This window comes from Toxotes jaculatrix, chromosome 14 (assembly GCF_017976425.1).
Source record: "Toxotes jaculatrix isolate fToxJac2 chromosome 14, fToxJac2.pri, whole genome shotgun sequence".
Taxonomy (NCBI): Eukaryota; Metazoa; Chordata; class Actinopteri; family Toxotidae; genus Toxotes; species Toxotes jaculatrix.
Window position 1 is genome coordinate 3,504,079 of NC_054407.1, and position 23,198 is coordinate 3,527,276.

The 23,198-nt window shown below is 40.9% G+C and overlaps 1 protein-coding gene across 2 annotated transcripts in view; it reads right to left on the reverse strand.

The window, feature by feature from the left end:
- Window positions 1-269: 269 nt before the first annotated feature.
- tox (thymocyte selection-associated high mobility group box) overlaps window positions 270-23,198 on the reverse strand; it is a 37,362-nt gene continuing 14,433 nt past the window's right edge. The window contains exons 2-11 of one of the 2 annotated variants that reach the window (XM_041056302.1): window positions 22,474-22,539; window positions 18,334-18,444; window positions 15,141-15,425; window positions 8,823-8,922; window positions 8,677-8,744; window positions 6,682-6,918; window positions 5,916-5,996; window positions 5,301-5,792; window positions 2,266-2,426; window positions 270-1,308 (exon numbers count right to left, since the gene is read on the reverse strand). In XM_041056302.1, coding sequence (XP_040912236.1) covers window positions 1,272-1,308; window positions 2,266-2,426; window positions 5,301-5,792; window positions 5,916-5,996; window positions 6,682-6,918; window positions 8,677-8,744; window positions 8,823-8,922; window positions 15,141-15,425; window positions 18,334-18,444; window positions 22,474-22,539 — 1,638 coding nt within the window. In that variant the 3' untranslated portion in view covers window positions 270-1,271. Of the gene's footprint in view, window positions 1,309-2,265; window positions 2,427-5,300; window positions 5,793-5,915; window positions 5,997-6,681; window positions 6,919-8,676; window positions 8,923-15,140; window positions 15,426-18,333; window positions 18,445-22,473; window positions 22,540-23,198 lie in introns of both variants that reach the window. The other variant, XM_041056301.1, reaches the window with a different exon arrangement.

A 23,198-nucleotide genomic window follows, 5' to 3' on the forward strand; every position in this document is an offset into this window, starting at 1 on the left:
GAGAGATAAGTCTCTCATCATCATTATCATCATCATTAACACTAAAACAAAACTTGAATTGATTTAAAAAAAACATTGAAACATAGTAAACCCAGCAATAGTTATAGTTTCTTAAATAGCCTCTCAGCACAGAGAAACAGAGATGACAAAAGAGACCATGCAACCCAATCAGCCACTCTTTCTCATTAACACTTCACACACTCACACACACAGTTTGGATCCAAATCAATATTATCAACAAACATATGCCAGGAGGAGGAGCTGTCATCGTACAAAGGAGTATTTTTGTTCCTTTTTTTTTTTTTTTTTTAAACAAAAAACTGTTTGACATTTCATTATTTCAAGGACTAAAATACATTGGATTTCTACCCTGCAGATCTGAGCCTCACTGCCAGAGAACAATGAAAGTTCTTTTTATCAGAAGCAATTATTCACAGTCAGCGTTTGGTTAAAGAGGCACCAACAAACAGCTTCAGGTTCTGGTTCACCTCTGTCGTGTGTTTGTCGTTAGCCGAATAAAGCAGTGTGAATTCAGTCATCACTGCGCTCACCACTGCTTCTGCTTCTTCAGACTCAGACTCATTACGTTCTTTGTTTTTTTTTTTTTTGTCTCCACAGACAGTGTGTTGGACCTCGGTCCATACGGCATCAAACCAAAGGCTTGTATTCATACAATTAAAGAACCAGAGGGGAAACACAGTCAGTTGTATTTGGTCATTAACCCTTCACCTGTGTGCTGCGGTCCTCTGGCTTTAGTCCTCAAAGGATACATATGAGGTCAAAAAAAAAAAAAATCAGTTGGTTTTAAATCGACAGCACTAAAATTATGTTACAGCAATTTACACATGCTCTTCGGAGCCTTTTGGAAATGATGGTAAACACCATTTTTACAAAATGAGAAACTAGATCTGAAATTTTTAGGGGCTAACAGGAAATCGGACAGAGTATCCTTTTTGGAGTATATACAGTCCATCTATCAGTGTGGTTCACAGAGCAGTACCTGCCCACCTCTCCTCACTGGTACACACATTTTCAATTCAAATCATAGCGTGTCTTATGCAGTGAACCATCAGGAGAATCAGCCAATAACTTGATGTTGTTGACAGTTCCTAACAGCGTCCTTTTGTCCTGTTGCTTAAGCTTTTGCTTGGTTGCGCACCCCCCTCCCCCAGGAGAGGGCTGGACTCGGCTGGCTTGTGTTCATGTAGAGGTGAGGCTGGAGGTTCACATGGTGTGGCAGTTCAAGGGCTTGGTTGAGGTGCGTCCTGAGATTAGCTCAGATACAGAGTTTTGTCTCTCTGAGCTCCTCTGGAAGTGGAGAGGAGAGAGATGGAACAATCAGTTAATCAGGAAATATAACAATGCTAACATTTTTGCTTTGTTTATCTGTTGTTTATCTGTTGTAGTATCCTGAACTTCCACAGCTTTTCTACACAAGAGTAAATAATTCAGAGGGAAACACTCACTTTGAAATTTGGCATAGAAATTTCATATATCAAATATGGAAAGCTTCGGTCCAGCTACCCTTTAAAGAGAAACACCGTCTTAACGTGACACTTCCACCCCCCCCACACGTCTGCCATATCTTTTTTCTGAGCTGTATGAACGGCTAACTTGACGTTAGCTCGGCGAGGCTTCAGCACAGGTAGCAGAGGCAGTGGAGAGTGACTGAGTGAGTCGTAGTAATGTTGTAAATTTGCCTCAGACACTGTAAAACCAGGTAACATTGTATACTATACTTACTCTGTTACAAACAGAAACAGTATTTCTACTACATCTATTACTCTTAGCTGCATGTTGCCAATCCTTCATCCTCCTGCCCAGACTGCTGACAGCTGACTGCTGTATTTGTACTACAGTATGGGACAAGGATGAGAAGGTAAAGAGCCTGCTGTCACTGATATAAAAATAAAGGACAAAATAAAAGAAGCATCTGTCAGTATGGAGAAATATTCATATGCATCAACATTTCAAACGCTGAACATTCTAACTTTAACGAAGGAGCATTTACCACAGGACTGTTGTATCACAGGCTGCTCTACCCAACAAACGGAGTGTATGTGTAATTCAATAACTCAGCTTTACTGGACTTGAGATGCTTCTTATAGAGCAGTCTTTAGACTGCACAGCAGTGTGTTGCTGCACTCTCCGGTGGAAATTTCACACACACCTGTGCATCACTGCAGCTACTGGAGGTCAACAGGATTTTCAGGGGGTGTTAAGTTTCTCTTTAAAAACTCGCGTTAGTCAAAGACTGCTACCTACCCGTTGCCATGGTAATCAGTGCTCCAGTCCAGTGAGGGGTGGTGATTTGGTGTGTGTCGGCCCAGCTGGTGGTAGTCCACTGATGATGACATCACTGCTCCGCCATTAAGCATACCTCCTCCTATTGGCTGGTAGTCAGACTGGAGGGAGGGGAGGTAGCCCTGGAAATAAAAAGAAATTGAATGATTTGGCTGGAAGGAGAAAAATCTGGGTTTATATACAACATGTCTGCAGACTGTGAAAATACGCTGAGAGGAGAAAAACGCTAATGAAAGAGGACGACTGGTCAGACGTGTACAGATGTGTGTTACCTAACACAAGCTGGGAACATTCAGACAGATCACATTCCTGTTGCTGATACACACCTGTGTGTGTGATATCAGCTGCAGTGGCACAGCAAGATGCGTTTGCTGCTCTCTCTAGCTCTCTTTATTTCTGTGGCACTTTATGAAAAAAACTGTGAAAAACTCACTGCATAACGATCAACGTCTGTCTGTTCTTAAACAATAACGCAAATCCCACCCACAATCAGTTGTTCTCAGAGCCATTACAGAGCAAACAACTTTTTTCTTTTTTTGTTTCACTATCAAAGTTTTCCAGTGACAGTTGCATTTTCCATGTGTACGTTGCAAAAAAAAAGAACTGTTAACAGCTAATTTGTCATATTTTGTAATCAAAGTGTGAGACTTTGAAAGTAAGAAAGAAGAAAATGTCTGCAAGTGTTACTGCATTTGTCTGTGTGAGAGGTGTTTGCAGTAACAGCTTATTTACGTCTGTGGATCAGTCTATAGGCAGCTGATGGGTTTTTTTTTGTTTTTTTTTAACAAACCAACCTCCTGCACTTCTTTACATGGTTTCTAATGAACAGGGATATGGATGAAGCCATGAATCCAGCTGAAGTGGAAAGGAAACAGAGCAGTGGTGGGTTCACCAGCAGTAATTACAGAGTAATTGCCAGGAGGGAGGAGGTAAACTGAGGAAATGTGAAGATGAAAAGGTAAGAGGAGAGGAGGAAGCAGAGGAGGAGGAGGAGGAGGAGGAGGAGAGGGGAGCGAAGGTGAGCCTGTTTCTAACCAGAGGAGATGGAAACAGGGAAAAATGACTGAGAGCAGTGTCAAAAAAGTGCAGGAGTGTGTGTGTGTGTGTGTGTGTGTGTGTGTGTGTGTGTGTGTGTGTGTGTGTGTGTGTGGTGTGTGTGTGTGTGTGTGGGAGAAAGAGAGAGAGAGAGAGACAGACAGAGAGACAGAGAGAGTCTGAAAGGGAAGTTAATCTCAGTGTTGTGAGTGAAAGAGGAGGACAGCAGGTGGTTGGGTTCTCCCCCTTCTCCTCCCCCTCTCCCCCTCTACCTCACCTATTCATCCATTGTTTAGCAAATTCTTCTCCTTCACTCCTTCACAAAGACCCCATCTGCCTCTTTTGTCTCTCTCTCTCTCTCTCCTCTCTCCCTCTCTCTCTCCCTTCCCCCATCATTTCCCACTCTTCACTTAGAGAGAAAAAAAAAGAAAAAGTTAGGAGCTCTGTCACTGTGTCCTCTCTGCTTTTTTCTTCACTTTTCTTTTCTTGGTTTTCTCTTTCTCTTTTTTGCTAAGAATATGCAAAATGGAGGAGAAAGAAAGGGGATTATGGGAGTGTGAGATTTAAAAGTGCACTATAAAAAGGGGGATAAAATGGGAAGTGAGACTCAGTGGCAATCCATCCCCCCTCCATCTTTCTTTTTTTAACTCTTTGGAGGAGACCCTCTATCATACTGTCTCACTCTGGACTTAACACAAGTTCATATTTATAATCCTTTCACAGCCGCTAGTCTTTCTTTTCCTCCTGTTTTGACAGAATAAATATCGACAGAAGAGAAGGAAGAGGCAGAGGAGCTGATCGACTGACTGACTGACTGACTGACAGTATAATGTGAGAGACAGGAAGACGGAGACAGACTGAAGTAGAGAAAACAGACCAAAATTCAAAACTTGACGTGTGTGATTAAAAATTAATTTTCCATAAGAAGTTTTCCTATGACAAACATTACTTTATGACTTCCATAGTGTTTCCACTAAATAATAATTCAGATGAATAATTAGGAGAAGCTGGATTAATTTCTAACCACATCAGTTTTTATTTAACTTAATTCCAACACAGTCCTATTATATTAAGCACTCAGGCCCGCAAGGAAATGCGGATGCGTTTCCTCTCACTGTAGCATCCACCTCATTTCCACTGTGTGTGTGCGTGTGTTTTGTCTCCTCTGCTCATACATTCATCCATCTCCATCCACCTCTGTGTAGCTTCTAAAATAAGTGAGTTACCTGGAGGAAATGGGCAGACTGAGTGTGCATGAAAGAGACTGTCTGATGACCCTTAGAGGGAAGGACAACATGAAGACTACAGATGAGAAATCTACCTCTGTCCCCAGTCCCATTTCTAAGTGTTCACACTGGAGGTGTGACAAAATGAAGTATACAAAAAGTCAGAGTGCATATGAAGAAAAAAAAGCTTGATTTCTGAGTAAAAGCATTGTACTACAATGCACCAGGAAATGATGATTAAAAACTGAAAACGTATTAAATCTTTGGGAAACCATTTTGTTTTCTCTTGTTTCAACTCGCAGTGGCTGTTTCGCAGTTTGACTGACACCTGAAGGTGCACTGCATCACGTCTTGATATTGTAAAGCAGCAGTGTATACACTACTCACAGTAAAAGCAGTATAGAATAAAGATAAGAGTGTAGTGAACAGCACAGAATTTATATGCAGGATCTTAAATTGGGTCAAAGTTAAAGTTCTGGATAAATGGTCAGTTTCTCCTTATCTCTGACCTGATGAAGACCCTGTGTCGACTAAAATGTCAAACTCAGAATGCTGTAAAATATAACATGACAAGTCTTTTCTCCTGTGGTTGCTGAATAAGGAGGGCTTGACATATGCAGCATGTTTCATAGCATGTTGTGTTTAGCAGCCACTATGGTAAATATGACAGGTTGCAAGTTTTATCCAAAACACATCACACAGATGAAACCAGCACAGAGTCACACAGGCACTGACCTGAGAGATGGCAGGGGAGTGACTCATTCCCATTGAGTGTCCACCGAGCTGCTGGTGCTGATGGTGCGGACTGTGCAGTCCTCCCAGGTGTGCCTGGCTGTGGAGGGGAGGGGTGACCTGGAGAGGAGGGGTGGATGCTGTCACCACGCTGCCAAGGGACAGACCCCCCTGGTGGGGGATGCTGGGACGTGGCACGGTCCCTCTGGAGGACAGAGCCTGGAGCTGAGGGTGCATCTGGGTGTGAGGAGGGGACAGGTGGGGCCCGAGGCCCGGGCTTGAGGAGTGGGAAGGATGGGACGGGTGAGGGTACTGCATGTACATGCCCGGGTGCTGGGAGGGAGGGAGTTGGTGAGGGTGGGCGAGTGAGCTGGAGGAAGGGTGCTGGCCTGGGTGACCAGGGTAGACTGAAGGTTTGGGTGTAAACATGGAGGTAGAGGAGGACGAGGAGGACGAGGAGTGGGGCAGCTTCATTTCAGATGGGTCATTGTAACTCTGGAGATGGAGGAAAAGAACGACAGAAAATCAGTTTGCAGGCTTCCAGACTCCCTTACTCCTGCAAGGCATCACTTTAATACCAGTAAACTGAACTATCTGTGTGTGTGTGTGTGTGTGTACCTGTGAGACCAGGCTGGCTCTGTAGGCAGCCAGTTGTTTCAGATACTCCTTCTTAGCCGTCTCTGTCTTCTTCTTGTACACCTGAAACACAAACGTTTTAGTACTGATTTATCAGCCTGTTTACAGTACATGGAAAAAACAACATCTACAAATGAATTCGATCAGCAGCACCTCATTAGTGTGGAAACGCTTTTTATTAGTGTGAGAAACCTTCAGCATATCAGGTTTAAGCATCACGTGGCTCATCATTTTTCCTCATCTGACTCATTCATCTCAGAACACACAACCATGATCATGAATTTCCAAGGCATCTACTTCAACTCTTCTTCTCTGAGTCTGAACTTGATGTTTCCTGTTACAAATCCCTGATATCACCGAGGCTGCATTTGTTTCCCTCACGGTTTAGTGACGAGAGTAAACATGTTCTTTCTTCCCACTGTCTGCGGCCATGCTGGCGGCTCCGCGAGGCTGTACGTAGGCACAGCTTTGCTTTAAGGAAAGTGCTCATGTCAGCATGTTAACACTGTGAAAGCAGGAAAAATGTTCAGCAAATTCACCCCCTTAGTTTTGAGTGTTAGCAAGTTACGACTCTAAGCTAATTAAACACCAAGTAAAGCTGTGGCTAATGGACATATAATGAGAGGGGTTCAATGAGGAATCACATTCGAAATAAGAAATAGTTTTATGTATTTGGTCACCACATTTTCCAAGTGTTGGACAAACTGAAAACCTGACCTGATGATGGTACTAGATGAAAAGGATCTACCTGTTTCTGTTCCTCTCCCAGACCATCCCACATGGAGGCCACAATCTTTGACACCTCCCCAAAGGTGGCGTTGGGGTTCTGGGCCTTGATGTTGGCTTGGGTGTCCCTGAAGAACAAGGCATAGGCAGACACTGGTTTCACTGGCTCATTGGGGTCCTTTCGCTTCTTCTTCTTTGGTGTTTTCGGCTTCTTGGAGATGTCCACCGTTGCTGGACGCTTCTCCGCTCCACTACCATGCTAAGAAGACAAGAAGGAGGTTGAGTGAGACACTGGGAGGTTTAGGTTTTGTTGCAAAATGTATAAAAAGCTAAAATGGTGGTATTAAAATAACACGGTTGACAGTAAGCGTGTTGTATAGTTTAAAAAAAAATATAGATTTTTTTAGGAGTCAATTTCCCTTGTTTTGCCTCAGCCTGGCATTTTAACAATTCACACCACTGTCTTTGATGACTTTCACATGACTAAAGTGTGACTTCAACCGTTCTTGTTTAATGTCAAGCTACTGTACAAGTCAACCACAGAGATGAGCTGTGGGGAAACTCCCCTGCAGTCAGCAGAGCTCATGAAACCTCTCAGATGAGCAGTAAAAAAATCATCCACACCATGAACAAATGGTGTCTCCACACCACGGCAACAGGAGCATATCAGTGGCCTCTGTCAGAGTCTACACTGCATTCACAACCCAATACACCAACTACGTGAATGTAGCTCTTCTGGCACTGACAGATAAAATACAGAAGTCTGAAATGACATGTATGAGTATAAGCAATGAATCAAGTGAAAGCCTTTGGGCAGCTGGTGGTAACACTTTATTTTATGATCCTTTAGATTCAATTAAATCATTTCCTAACAGTTTAATAGGATGTTTTCTCAAATGAACCATGTAATTAGGTTCTCAATGCCAGTAAAAGAGACATGTTCAACTGGTGCGCTTAATTACTAATTAATTAATTCCAATTAAAAGCCCTAAGTCAGTGCACAGCAGGTCAGGCTAACAGGCAGAAATGTGAAATTTGTCTATAAACAAGCAAGAACAAAGCTCCTGACTGATGAATGCATTTTAGTGTAGCATGTTTTTTCTTACATGAATAACTGATTTAAACTTAATTTGACAAAAAGAAATTGCCATAATTTTGCCCTGTAATTAGAAGCAAATTACAGAGTTGTTAACAGGAAGCTTTCAAGACATGATTAGGAAATAACAGACCTGTAAAATAAAGCATTACTGACATCTGTGCTGATTAAAAATGAAACATTTAAAAGCATCTCTGTTTTGTCAGATGGACGACTGAAATGTGTCCTCTGTAGACATGGTCTAAGTCCATCTGACTTTGACATCTATCAACTAGATATCCATCTTTTAGTCACTGGAATAATGTATATCTAATTTATTGTCCCTTATTGTCTCCCTGCAGCCAGCTGTGTCAATCCATCTATCCATGAAGACTATAATGTTTGGGTCTTGTTCAAACTGTGTTACTGAGTTGTTGATTCAACTCTATGATCATTCTGGAGGCTGCAATTTGAAAGGGATGGACAAAATAACAGGAACGCCTGCCAACCTAACACAATGCAAGCGGTGAACAAAAGCCAAAGATTTATTGCAGGACTGCTGTATTAGTTTTAGCCATGTGTTCCTAATAATCTGACTACTGAGTGTATTAGTCGACAGTACAGTGATGGTTTCATTTCCACAGAACATGAGCAGTCAGTTTGGTGCAGAGAGCTTGTTTCAGTGTGAGACACTGAACAGTGAGGGAGCTGATTTCCATCTAGTTGATATGCGGGGAGAATGGGTCTATTATGACACATAACATTAACATAACAACTCTTCACTGTACACACACACACACACACACACACACACACACACACAATAGAACACAAATGGTTATTGCAGCATAGATATGACTCAGTAACGAACAGAAACAAGCATGTGTATGTGTGTGTTTGTGTGCATGTGTGTGTTTGCGTGAGTGCGCGTGCGTGTTTTACCCTGAGTCCATCATCGTTCTCGTCCTCATGTGCCGAACTGGAGGGAGATGGCGTGGCGGATTTACTTTCTGGAGGTGAAGGAGAATTATGGGTAACAGAGTTCCCACTCAGCCCTATCTGAGACTGGTTGATGGTGGACAACTGACTTTGCTGACTCATGCCCGATTGGCTCCTGGGTCCAAGAGCTGCTTCAATTGGCTGTTGGCTGCTGGTGAAGCGAGAATCGGAGTTCACCATCTGCTGCATCTGTGCAAAGACAACGAGCGATAATGACAGTGAATGAGTTTGGTGACTTGATGGCCGTTCAACCAACATCTACACAATATTCCTGTGTGAAATTACTTTTATTTCTCCATAGCCAGAGGTGTAGTAAAAAGTGTATTGTGCAGTAAAGTTCTGGTGTCAGTTCCTCACATCACGTCCATGGTGAACTGCACAGTGTACAAGTATCATTACTTGTGTCTGTCATACAAACCAGTGGATACTTGTAAATGCATATTAATAACATAATTCTTTTATGACTAAGGCGATAAGGCAGAGTCCACATCCGTTAGCAGAACAACTCTGCTTGCTCTGTCTAGCTACTTATTTAAAGCTGCACCGATCAATAATTTTATATTAGTTATGGATCAATAATATAATGCATATAAAGCATTTAGCAGCTAAAGAGCTAAAGGATTCCCCCTGGGAGCTGGTAGAGAACAAAACAAGCTTAAAAGGAGAATTTATATAACTCAACATAACTACTAAATAAAAATAATGTTTCAGCAAATACTCGCTAACAAGTTCATGTAACTTCATAAGGTGAAAATATTCCAATGTTGTATTTATCACTTGTCCCAAATGGTCAAAAAAAAAGTCAACTGCTGCTTAAAATGTGATTAAAACAGGTCGCAGTTTGCTTTCAAATCAGGCCTGTGTCTTAGCTTCCACACTTGGCTGAACAGACGGTGTGCTGAAACACTATCTGAGCTACATAACGTGTTCATGTAACAGACCTACTTGGGCTCTGAAACTGAGTCTGCCTTCGCTTGATAGGATTTGTACAGTGTGCAGCAGTCCAGGATTCACTAATAATGAAATCTGATAGTAACCATGGCAACCGGCAATACAGGTCAGAGAGAAGACGGGATCAGAAGTCATTTAAAACATCAATTCCTACTCATGTGTAAATACATCAATAGAGATTTTAAACTCCATTTGCCACAGTCCAGAGAAGTTGCTACATAACTTGATCTGGAGAAAATGTTATGGTGTCCACAGGTGCAGGACTGAATACACATTAGGACTCGTTTATTCCCATACTCATCCAGGTCCTCAGTAATTTGTCAGAGAGCTGTTTGCTTCAAGATATAAAGTGAGCAAACAGACCTGTCCACAGCTTTACTGTCACACCTGTGTCATGAACAGGGTTTTCCCTGCCGTTATATAACACTTAGACTCGGCGCCTAAACTAAGCTGAATGAATGGAAACAAAAAATAAGCTGTGAGATTTCAACCACTCTGCTGAGAAAGGCCGAGTGTAAGATGATATTTATCTGGAAATTAGGTTTGAAAAGGTGTGTGTGTGTGTGTGTGTGTGTGTGGGGGGGGGGGGGGGGGGGTGTCATCTTATATTTGAGGACGAGACAATTAAGTGTTCATTACACCCCCACACCCTCACACCCCATGTCACCACAGCGCCTATACCCTCCAGAAACCAAGGGAAAACCCAGCTGAATGCATAATGTTTCATTGTGCACTGTTGTCTCTCAAAATAATCGTCTCCCAAGAGACAATGGAGGGAATCTTGAATAAATCTCACATATAATATATGAACATGCCTGAATCTGTCCATAAACAATCAAATACATCTTGGTAAAAGCTGTAGCTTCAGCACCATGAAGCAAGACGCAACAAAGCAGTTTTAACAGTATAAATGGTGGAATTGTTATTTCATGGCATGTTTGGGTGTCTTTCCTTTTCACAAGCCTTATCTGTGACCCACTGTGCAGTGTGGCTCAGTCAGCTGGCATTACCAAAATGTGAGCAGTCTCAGAGTGACTTAGTCATCAGAGATACTCTGTCCATTTCTCAGGAAAACAAAAGTTATCACTGCTAACACCCTCAGCAAGGGAACTTTGACACCTATTATTGCAAAAACGAAGATGGGACTGGGTTGATGGCGCGTATTTAGAGTTTCCTCTTAGTAAGCACTGAATAATAACGGATGTGGTATGGTACACCGTGGCCCCTCCTGGGAACACATTACCTGAACTCAGTTACCGGCAGCAGGCTCTAAATGCTGCTGTGGTATTTAGATGGAACTCAGAGTGACATTTCTCTAACATGGGAAGAGGTTTCACATTGATGTACTTGCTGGTAGACATGCTGAAAAATAATAGCGGTGGTTTGGCATTGGTTGGGACGGGGCGTCAGTAAACATCATACTAGTCAACAGCCAAAATATTCTATGGTCATAACCTTCCAGAAAACTTTTATTCAGCTCATGCACATGAAACAATTTCAAAGAAGTTGCTTCAGAAATCTGAGGACCAAGGTGTTTTTGTTTTTGCTGAACATGTACTCTGGAAAAATGTTTGTACAAATTTAATTTAATGACTAAAAATTATTATATATGATTACATTCTACGTTACACATTCTTATATTATTAATATGAATCTACGAATGGTATAATTGAAGTGCCTGGCTCAGGATAATACTATGAATAATAAAAAAAAATGTACTTAACAAAATTAAAATCTAAAGGAAAATGAAGGGGAAAATGTGAAGAATGGAAAGGCGGTATTTCAGCTCTAATTTCAGTGGTTTGGCTGGTAGCATCACTGGCATTTTACAGGAATTAAAGGCAACAAGGTCACACGACACCATATAGAGCACAACATTATCGCAATTCAAATATACTTTCGGAACCAGACGCATCAACAATGGAAATAATATCAATCGGAAATTTCCTTTTGGGGGTCAGAAAACCATTTCTGTTGATGGCCTGAAGGAATAAGAGAGGGAGAGCCCCTGATAGCTAAATAAAGACTGAGTCATGTCACGAGGAGGCTCACATCTTCACACAGGTGTGGTTAATGATGAGATTTCAATATGAAATGCACAGCAACAAAATCACGATCAGGTCTTGCTTTTAGCACAGTCGGGAAAATCAGAGCTCGCAATTTAATTTTTTTTTGTTTACTGTTGCACAAGAACATGTGCTAACCAAAGCATGAATCTTTCATCTAAACTACAGAAAAAACATGCACGTGTTGGTAATGCGCTGTTATTAAAGTAAATTAAAGTGATACAATTCTGCACTTTTGCCAAATATTACCAAAAAGTTAAAAAAAAACCTGTGTAAATCAACTGTTTCTGGTTATTTCTGGTCGTCATTCAACTCAAAATAAAGGATGGATCAGTATTAACTGAACCAGCCGACTTTCAAATTTATTACACCTCAAACACTTTCAGGAAAAATGTTTTGTTTTTTTGTTTTTTCTATGTGCTATTTCATTATTTTCCAGTGAAAATGTTTTTATCTCCACAAAGATAATGAATAAGATGATAATTAAAAAAAAAAAAGAGACAGCAATTTCTGTTTTTGGCTGATCCACTATATTAAACAAACTCAAACTCAAAGTGTTTTATCACACTGACAAAAGTCCTGTAAATCAAATACTTTCATAAAGCTGCCCTGCTAGAAAACCCTCTAACGGTAGTCTAACGGTAAATATCATAACACTCCTCGGGTTTTCTCTTGATGTAGCATTTCTGAAGGGTGGTGTCTTTCCCTCTGTTCATCCATACCAGTGCTCATGCAAATACTCAGTTGTTGTGTTTGTTTCAAACAAACTTTCGTTGTTACTGTCGGAAAGTTTAACCCAACACCGCAGCATGTTTAGATTAGAAAACATCCTGTGACATAACTACAGGTTGAATGACTATTATTCTACATCAACACCTGATATACAGAAGAAAAAAAACTGCCCAGTCTGAACCAATCACAGCAAAACACAAAATTTCTAACTCAATAATTTTAGCCAGTTGACCTTCAATCAGACGGAAGAAGAAAAAAATAGATCAATGCAGATCTCAATATCAGCTGCCAGTAGTCGGCTCCTCTAAGAATAATACACACACATACATTAACTTGAATCTTCATACCCCCCCACCCAACCCGTTTAGGCTGAGCCAGGCGTGGTTGCTAAGCAACCATAATTCATGGACTGGCAGTAAACGTATGTTAGTATGAGAATATAAAGGCGAGCTACAGAGAAGGAGAAAGAGACAAAGGTAGGGCTGAGACAGACAAAGATGGAAAATAAGCTCTTCCCTTCAGGTCACTAAAATCATTACCTCCACTCGTACACACTTAAAGGACAGGTTAGTCACAGTCAGAGGTAAAAAAAAAAAATTCTGAATTTAATTAAAAGTTATTAAAAAAACAGTCTATGTTAAAGAGTTTAACAGTCATTTTAATTCAGCTACAGTCACAAGGTTTCAAACTGACACTTTACAGCAGGTAGATTTAATATGGAGATGGAGAACCGACAGAAAGACTGACAGATGAGTGTGAGTGGGAGGGGGAAAAGTTTCACTCTTAATAAAATGAGAGAAATCTTTATTACAGATACTGACACATATACACCTCTGTCACCCCACTGAAGAGCGAGTTTCTGACAGTTGAAGTAACTGCGAGTCTCAGGTCTAGCTTTTATTATTTTTTTTCTTCTTTTACTGTATGACACAGTCAGCCACATCTAAATGTCACAGCTAAAAGCAAGATTTTCACTTTACTGTGAAATGAAGACTTAAAATATGAGGCAAATGTCACATCGACCAGCTGCCATGATTGGCTTTCAAATAACACTGCCCCGGGTAATATCCTATTTCAGAGTTAAACTGAATAAAATATGAAAGCATGTCATTATAGTATATATCTGTTGGCTGTCAGTTCACATCTTAAGACTTACTCAGATCCTAAATCTTCTTCCAATAAGTAAAGTCAAAGTATGTTTGAACAAAAATTCAAATAAATCTTTTGAGTACCAAGCACAAGTTCTTTTTAAAGCATGTAGTTTCCTCTCTGTTGGAGAGCAGCTTAATGTACCTCTCTGCTGTCTTTACATACGCACAGTACGCTCCAAGCAATAACAGTCAAACCAAATGTGTCTCAACACGCTGTCGTCTGTGGTAGCACTAAAACTACGAGAGGGACAGCAGCGCTGCAGCAGTGGATCATACAGCAGCACTGGTTTGAGTTTTATGGTTGGAGTTTTTGAGTACCAGCCGTGACCTTAGATGGTCGGGCAGGATGGTTGTGTGCAGAGAAACACGCAGTTTAAGACTGAAATATAGTGTTAGTGAAAACACTAGAAGCTCAGTCAATTTTCCCCTCAGTAAATACATGACACGAAATGACAACTATACAAAAGTCAATGAAGGAGCTGCTCTCTTTGGAGTAACACCATCCAAATACACTCAACACTATTTTGAAAATTTGAGGAAACTTATTGAAAATGTATTTCTTGTCTATTGTGTAATTGTATTTTGTCTAATTTTATTGAAAGTAATTTTCCAATCACTGTAAAATAGAATGAAATAAATAATAATAATGATGATGATGATGATAAATTAAATAAAGAGACAAATTAATCAAAGACAAAGCAAATGAAATAGATTTATTTCAAACATTCTGTGGTTTGAAATGTTTGTATTTTGATTGAAGACGTTTGAATTTTTTGTTTTTTGATGTATCAGTTCTTATTACAACACCGACAAAGACTGGCACTTTCTATTATTATCTAGAATTAAAAGCTGCTAAACACCCATGGTCAATCCACACAGGTCACTTACTGTATGTTACCTGATTGAACCACAGCTAAGAACTGTGGGGCCGTGTACAGACTCTGCTCGAGTCTGAAAACAAAAGGACAACGTTCCTTTTCTTTTTAAGCCCCCCTCCACTCAAATGCTGTTTTTCTTCTTATTACTTCTCTTTTGATTTTTGCCCCTTGCTGTGCAGGATGATGTCCACACAGAGTTTGACACTAAAAAACTTTTTACATTCATCTGTAGAAAGTGGAAAGTTTCTCTGTGCTGACCTCAGGTCTCAGTTTGACACAGGTATGTGCGAGCAGGATTTGAAACATCACAGCCGCTGTGGTCGCCAGACATGGCCGAATATGCAACTTACACAAAGATGGAAACTACGACGCCTCCAAGCAACCTACTCTGACAGTGGACTTTTCAGTGAAGATGGACTTTTGAAATGAGCCATATTTACATTTCATAGATTTCATAGATTTTTTTTCAACGAAGGAGAAGGAGTAGATGTAAATTTATGATATTTTTTTAAAAAAAGTTTCAGATTTTATGAATTTTATTTATTCAATCTTTAATTATGGGTAGTTTTACGTGAAGATCTCTCCTTTATTTTATTTTAAATATATGTGATTTCTTTACGACTACTCACCACAGACAGGGTACTGGTCATGGGGCCACCATCTGGGCTGAAGGTGCCACCATCTTGGTTCAACATAGTTGCTCCATCTTGGCTACCAGGCATGCCGGGCAGATCCATGCCCTGCAGCTGGTAGAGGTGGTGTGGAGCTGAGTTGGAGGGAGGGTCCAGAGGGTGGTACGGTCCAGAGGGGGAATCATGAGGGAGATGGGGAGGCAGCATGTGCTCTGGCAGGGTGGGGGGAGTGATGGGTGGGATGTTGAAGTCCTCGTCACCCAAACCACCCACTGAGTATGACTAAAGAGAAACAGACAGACACGATTAAAGACACATACAAAACTATGCTTTTTAGATCCCATGACAGTATTTTAAATCCTGTTCACTTTTCTTTTTGTAACTGATGCAGTATGGGACAGAGTCTGGGGAAGCTGACATATTGTAATTTGGAGCATTTCGAGCTGGGGTGGATGGGGAGAGTGAGAAAAAAAAGAATTACATAGAGGACTATAAGAGACCAAAATATCCTGAAACATTACTGTCAGAGACAATAGATGGAAGAGGTGGAAAAACCACCCGTCACTATTACCTCAGACTGTTGAATCCACGAACTACAGCTCTGTTGTGTCATGCAGTCATTTTCCCTCAGTCTGAGCTCCTATCACAGCCTAATTATCACTAATGATATTCCCAGTCTGAAAGAAAGCCTTGTGAACAAATACTCGCTCATTCAGCAGCAGAACAACACACTAATTTATATGTACAAGTCCCATTTGCTTGGGAGAATACTCACAGGCGGCTCTTTGTGTGTAAAAATACATCAGTGCTAATCTGACATGCAAAAAAGAAAACCAGGAGCGGCCCCGTATATGATAATGAATTATTCTGAAAGCAAAGACAAACGAGAGGAGGACGTGGAGAGGAAAACAGAGTGAGAGAAAAGTGAGAGACACAAGGGCGGAAAGAGAGAGAGGCAGTGTTGGAGAAGCCCTCTCATACTAATCTGACAGAGGAGATCTTTTATAGAGACTGACAGCCTTTTCTGCTTGGCTGGCCACACTCTTTTGCTCTTCATTTCTCACCAGCCGTCGCCCTCCACTCCTCTTTTGCTCTCTCTCACTCTCCTGATCTCATCCTCAATTTCTTTTTCATCTCTCTCACTCTTTCATTCTCTGTCACTCCTTTCTGATCTACCTCACACCCCGATGCAGTGTTGCATTATGAGTTGTGTGACCTGCGATCTTAGCGATGAGCTGTGAGTTATATGATGCACGCGCTCGCTATGAAATCAACAGCCACTGTGGTAAACCACCATTTGAGCTAAAAGTTTCACCACTTTGAACTAAAAATGTGGGAAACAGAGAACAGAAATGTGCAATAGTAGATAAAGAAAATGATAAGACACCTCGTATCCGAACGGTGAAAATACCTCCCTGCATTTCCTTTTCATCTCCCAAATATACACAGAGGCAAAAAAAAAAAAAAAAGGTACCTCATTTCATTTAGGCAGGCTTTCAACAATTTACCATGGTGTCACTGTCCCTGAAACTGGCACCACACCAAGGTTACCGGGTTACAACCTGGTGGAGTGGTGAGATGCATTCAAATACAAAACGACCCTCCTGCATGTTGTGTTTTTATGGTTTTATTTGGCAAAGATGAGTGAAGAGAGTAGACATGTCTTATTCCTGTGTGTCACAGAGCTGCGTTGTTGTCCAAAAACTATCAAAAAGCAATCCACACTGTTGCACTGACATGTTCCTTTGTTACCATTAATACACACACTGTAGCAGGAGTGTGTATTTCTGTCTCTTAGATATTTCAATACATATCTCCACACACAGTCCAGGGTCTAAAACAAAAAAAAAATTAAATTAAATTAAAATTAAAAAATAAATTTCAGTTAATCAATAAAAAATGAATGATTGACGTCCCTAATTGAGATCTAAAATTAGCACGTGTATAAATAGATATCACAATATTACTATGTCACTAAAAGTCGTTTCTTTGTTTTCATTCTTACTAGTCACCCACCGACTTCTCTTCCTGTCCCGTCCCGTTCTACAATCAAGAATCTAGTCATTCAGTGTCTTTCTAAAGTCATTCATCAAGTCACACGGTCACAAAATGTGAATTCTCGCCATGTTTGATCATATTTTTTCCTACTACGTGTGTTTTTCAGCCAACATCATACTGCACTGTGTTTTTCAGAGTCCAACAGTCTGTTTCATGGCCCTACTCTTTCACGCCGTGTCCCGTTGAAGCACATAGCTCTGCATAAATTACACTGCCTGTCTGTTTTCTGTCTGCCGCTCTCTCTCGCTCTCCCTCCCTTGTCCGCTCTCTCTATCATTTCTTCAAGTTCTGCATAAATTACTCCTTTCTCTCTCTCCCTCTCTCTCTCCGCTCCTCCATTCATGTCAGTACAATGGCCTGTTCCCTGTGAACTGGGAGCTTCTGGAAAGACGAATGTAGTCAGAATTAAGTTCTTTCACACACACACATGTTGTGTTAACATTGCAAACACACTTCTCACAACTCCGTGTGTTTTTTTTAAAATATAAAACTCTGGGACATTTTTGCTTTTATTTGATAGCAACAGAGGAGAGAGAGAGAGAGAGAGAGGGTAAATGAGATGAACGAGCTGGATTCAAACCCTGGTTGCTGCAGCAAAGACTCTGTGTTGATGGTCCGTGCTCAACCAGGTGAGCTACCAGAGTACCCCACACCTCTAATGCTGTATGTAAAAGCACATATAGCCTTTGGATATGAATAAAGTGTGACCATCAACACCTGTTTTAATAGGAGAATGTGGTCAAATGTCTACTAAGGGTAAATTTAAGGTTTCAAAGTAGTAGTTGTGGGAAAGGTGGGTACCAGGTTTTGACAATGAAGAAGAATGTGTGGAATTGAAAACATGATATGTCTGGTATTAACTGTCCACTCTGAGTCCAACAGGTGTTGTAGTGGGGCGGTGTTAAATCAGTGGATGCTCCTTTAAAACAAACACAAACAGCTATTAGAGGAACAAAGCTGTAGCTGTGACACCCAGTGCCAGCAGGATGGCACAGAGTCAAAGTCACAGAAGCTCACATTGTCCTTGCCTATAGATGGCAGACATGGACGTCTAAACTACTGATGCTGTTACTTCTCCTTTCCTATAGGTGTGTGTATGTGTGTGTGTGTGTACATGTGAGCGTGTGTTTACCCAAGGCAGACGGTGTGTGTCGGTCATGTGTGTGTCCCTCCTCCAGTGCTGCGAGGCCTGGTTTGGTGGCGACACCTTGCTGAGAGGGTGAGGGGGCTGTGGCACACGAAACTGTGGGAAGAATCGCAAAAGACAAAGGTTCAAAATGGGCCCAGAAGTCAGGAAAAGGTCAGAGGTCAAATAAAAACATCAGGAAGAGGGGCACGGACAAAAGCAACAGGGAGACAGGGATAGAGAGAGTGAGAGAGACTCTCCACAAGCCCCTGCTCGCACACACACACACACACATTTGACAGTTATTAATACGCAGTTAAATTTGCCAAAGGTTTAATGAGTCAGTCCACTAGTTTTACTAGTAAACCAGAAAATTTCTACTCTCTGAGCTGGTTTCAAAGTGTTCTTGACTCCTATTCTCAACCAAGCAAAGAGCAGATACTGACCTGGCCTTATATCTGAACATTTTTCCTCAGGTTAAGCAACAGTTGCTGGTCCAGCTGGCTTTTTAGGCAACTTCGTCTGAGTGCCAGGCCAGCTCAGATGTCCAGCCACCATCACTGTATAATTGGTTCCACTAATCCTCACCAACAACTACTACTTAGCGACCCGTCTGAATGAATTATGGCCCTTAATCTGTCTTACTTCTGTTTTGCTATTTAATGACACAAGTTTGGTGTACAACTGCCAAACACCGTGGGACATAGGGTCGGCCATTTCCCACACAAAGCCCGACTTTTATAACCCTGACCTGGCATCTGATAAAGACACTTCATTTGGTAACCTGGACACGATCCCATTCATCGGGGGCGGTTGACCGCAAACACGGCTGCACACAAACATGGACGTCAGACGAGGTACTGGACCACGCTATAGAGCGGCCAGGTTTCTCTGCGCATCACACAGACAGACCACTAGCTCTACCAGGGAAAAGCAAATCGGCTGGCGTATGCTTGATGATCACTGAGTCTTGGTGTGACTGCGGACACCATCAAATCCTTCTGTTCCCCTGCCCTGGAGTACCTGATGATCATGTGCCAGCTGTATGAGATGATCAACAAGGAGGACACCGTGCACCCGGAGGCCGCTGATACTGGGAAATTTAACAAAGTCATTGTAAAGAAAGTAACACCCAAATACTTTCATAACATATCAACTGCAAAACTGGGCCATTGCTACACTTATAGTGTCTTAATATAATGTCATCACTCATCAAGCCAGGAAAGGTGTGTTGGCAATAAAGACAATAAAGCCCTTGAATCCTTGAATCCTTGAAGCCTCCCAGTACCACCACAACCACTGGGCAGATCTATAAAGCTGGACAGACACTACACTGATTAAAAGAACAGTTTGATATTTTGGGCAATATCGTTATTTTGGTTTCTTGCAGAGAGCTAGATGAGCTGATCAACATTACTTTCTACAGTTATTTCACTTTTATCACAGTTTTAAATTTAAAAGGACCAGGACCACTTTTTCGGCACTTGAAGAGACCAATGAGTGACACAAGCAGATTTGATATGGTGTGGACAACAACTACCGTATAAAGTTACTGTATCTGCAATAAAATCCAGTAACTTATCAAAACATCTGTTAAATGAGCTTAAACATACAGGTAAATGATATTTTCCCTCTAACAGTGCTACTTGCCCAGCAGTGAATCCACGTGAGCAGCAAGAGGGAGAATGACAAAGGAAAACTAACTGTGACTAATTTAGATTTTACATTTATTTCCAGGGACATACTGTTGAGTTGATATAGTGACTTTGTTTGAAAATGGATGCATTCAGGAAGCACAATAGATCTCACTGTTTTATCAGGTCCCAAGTAACATCTAATGTTTCAAATGGGTTTTAAAGAGCCAAGCCAATGGTACACTTATTGTTCCACTGAACCTTTGCACTTTTCAGAGTACGGCAACCCCCCCTCCCCCACCCCCTTTCTGCCTCCGTGCTCCAGCTTTAACACACAACCACCTCTGACTCTGTGGAAGCCCTGGTGCTGATAGAGCCATACATCCCTGTTCCACACACCCCTCCTCATCTTCTTATGGCATATCACTGTGAATAAAACATCACATCAGAGGTTCCTATATCACACAATATTCTCTATATTGTGCTCGATGAATAATGTATCTCCAGTGCTGTTTCATATTAATACGGGCTTTGCTTGGTGGTGAGGTAATTCTGTACTAACAAACACAACATCTCACTCTCTAGAGGCTTCACTAGGCCTCTGGAAATGACATGCTGAATGCAGTGCTATCCACATATACAGTATAACTGTGTGTGTGTGTGTGTGTGTTCTGTAAAGGAGATCTTCCATCATCAGTCCATTACTACACATTTTCCATTGCACACACACACACACATATATAATGATGAAAAAGGTTTGATCAGATAAATATCAACCATTACAATAACTCTGACCTTGTTCGTGTTTGAATAAAACATATAAGAATCTGACTTTCTCTGTTTTATATCATTGTAGATTGAATTGGGATTTGAATGGTCAGACAAAAAAAAATGTATAGCATTATTACAGAATGAACAATCGACTATTTCATTAAAAAAAAAAGAGTCAACAGAACAACCATTCATGAAAATCAATAACTGCAGCCCAATTCTGAGATGGTGTGACATTTTAAACACAGTGAAGTCAACGTGTCAGTCACAGGCCAGGCTCATTCCTTCTCGTTCTTCATAGCTGCTATCACTAAAGTGTTGCAGTGTTTAAATCCAGGCAGTCAGGGACAGTGAAGTCCTGCTGCTACAAAACCCAGCTGGTGAAAACTCATTCTTCTTTAGGATTAGTGAATATTCTTTACTTTGTTGAAGTTTATATTGAAAAGACAGAGTTACAGCTGCAGAGACTCTGGCAGTCTGACCACAGCGCGGCAGAGTTACAGATATGATTTCTGACTGACATACTGGCCAGTGTGCAGCAGACGATTAGTGGTCAGAGGACAATAAAATAGAATAATCAAATTCCAGAAATCACATTTGAGTTCATCATCAAAGAATTCAAATCTAATAACATAATATAGAATAAAGAGCATAATTCAAACTGTGTTTTTGAAGAGTAAATAACATAGGATTCAATCAGAAAAACATTTTTAGAATTTGTGTCTTGACTGCTGCTGAAGGCTAAAGGCCTTAGTTCACTGAATGTTTCAAGGTCTTTATGCAAACATCCTAAATGAAGAAACAATTTTTAATATCAGAATTGCATCTGATGAGTAACAGTGCTGGATAATGCTACACAGCGTTACAGCCTTTCACCGTTTGTGATAAGAAAAAAGAAAGCCTGGAGACAGAAAATCATTGCAGTGCTCTCTGTGCCTCAGGTTGAGTGCAGTAAGTGATATTGATTTGTGGAAAAGGAAGAGAGGAAAAGTTTGTTTGATGCAACTGGAAATAACTGTGAAGATTGAAATAGCTAAAGGTCAGCTCAAAGTCACAGTGGGGAATGATCAAATGGTCTTAAAGCACGCATCAACAAAAATCTGCTGTGAAATAATATCATTCATGCATTACAGTGTAAACTTATATGAACAGGGGAATAACAGCAACATTTCTTTTCTCCCTTCCACTGATACCTTGCAGGGTACAGTGTAGCTGAATATCTGTACTTTAAGCAGGGCTCTGCTAAAGAGTTTTCCTAAATACAACAGGTTGTTAAGAGCTAAATGCTAACAGATACTGGAAACCATTCCCTGCTAATGGACTCATTTCCCTCTCTTCTGCAGGGATTAAACACCTTAACCACATTAACAAAAAGACATTAGAAAGGAATTAGGAAGGTACTGTTAAAATCACGAGTGTGAAAAAACTGATTTGACATGCATGTACGAATGTGATGACTGTTTGCAAATTAAATCAGGTAGCTCATTTGTGTATTTTTATGCGCACCAGACATGTATGTAAGTTTATACCTGTAACAAGTTGCTTCACATTTACATGTTAATGGGTAAAAAATGTAGAAACATCCAAAGTTACTGTGGAAACACTTTAACAAGTTGTTTGTTCTATTTAGAAAATAGTTCAATGCAATTAGAAACAAGGAAATGTCAGAGAAACAACTTCTCTCTCTCTCTCACTCACACACACATACACAAATGAACAATACACACATATAAACACTAACCTGATTGGTTGAGGCAAAGTCAAGGCCTGCGTCTGGCATACCCAGGAACATGGTGTCCCCATCCAGCTGGAGGGAACAAAAAAGCAAGAGCAACAATGTCAATAAACTATAAAACACAGCAAACAGAACAGTCAGCAAAGAGACAATAAGTGGAGATGGAGGAAACAGATTGCTGGGGAGCAGCCAGTCCACTCTCTGTGTGCCATCTCCTTCAGACTCTGAAAATCCTGCTTGTGGCCTGAGAGAGACGTGGTAAAATGCTGTGAACAGACCACAGTCTGGAGGGCCACAGCGAAACGGTCGGATTACTTTTGAGATTGGAGTTTTAGATGTTTTTTTTTTTTTTATAAATTTGAAAACATTTCTAAAAACTTGTTTTTACTTTGACATTATGGGTTATTGGGTTAGATGAGATGAGGTTATTTTATACTGTCTATTAGTCAAATGAAGCTTTACAGTATTTATAGAATCTCAGATGTCAGGATCCACTATTGTTTAGTAGTCAGGTTTTGCTGTGTTGCATTTCCTGTGAAACCCTACCCACTTACAACAGTCCCAGTGCTGTGTGGGGACCGTAGGTAATTAATAAATGACTGTGTCCGATCAGGCTGATAAAAACACTGACAGGTTTAGAGGATACTGTGCAGCTAAACAAAGTCCAGCTGGAATCACAGAGAGAATTAAACAACACATCCCACACATCACAGGGTCTCCACCCGTATTAT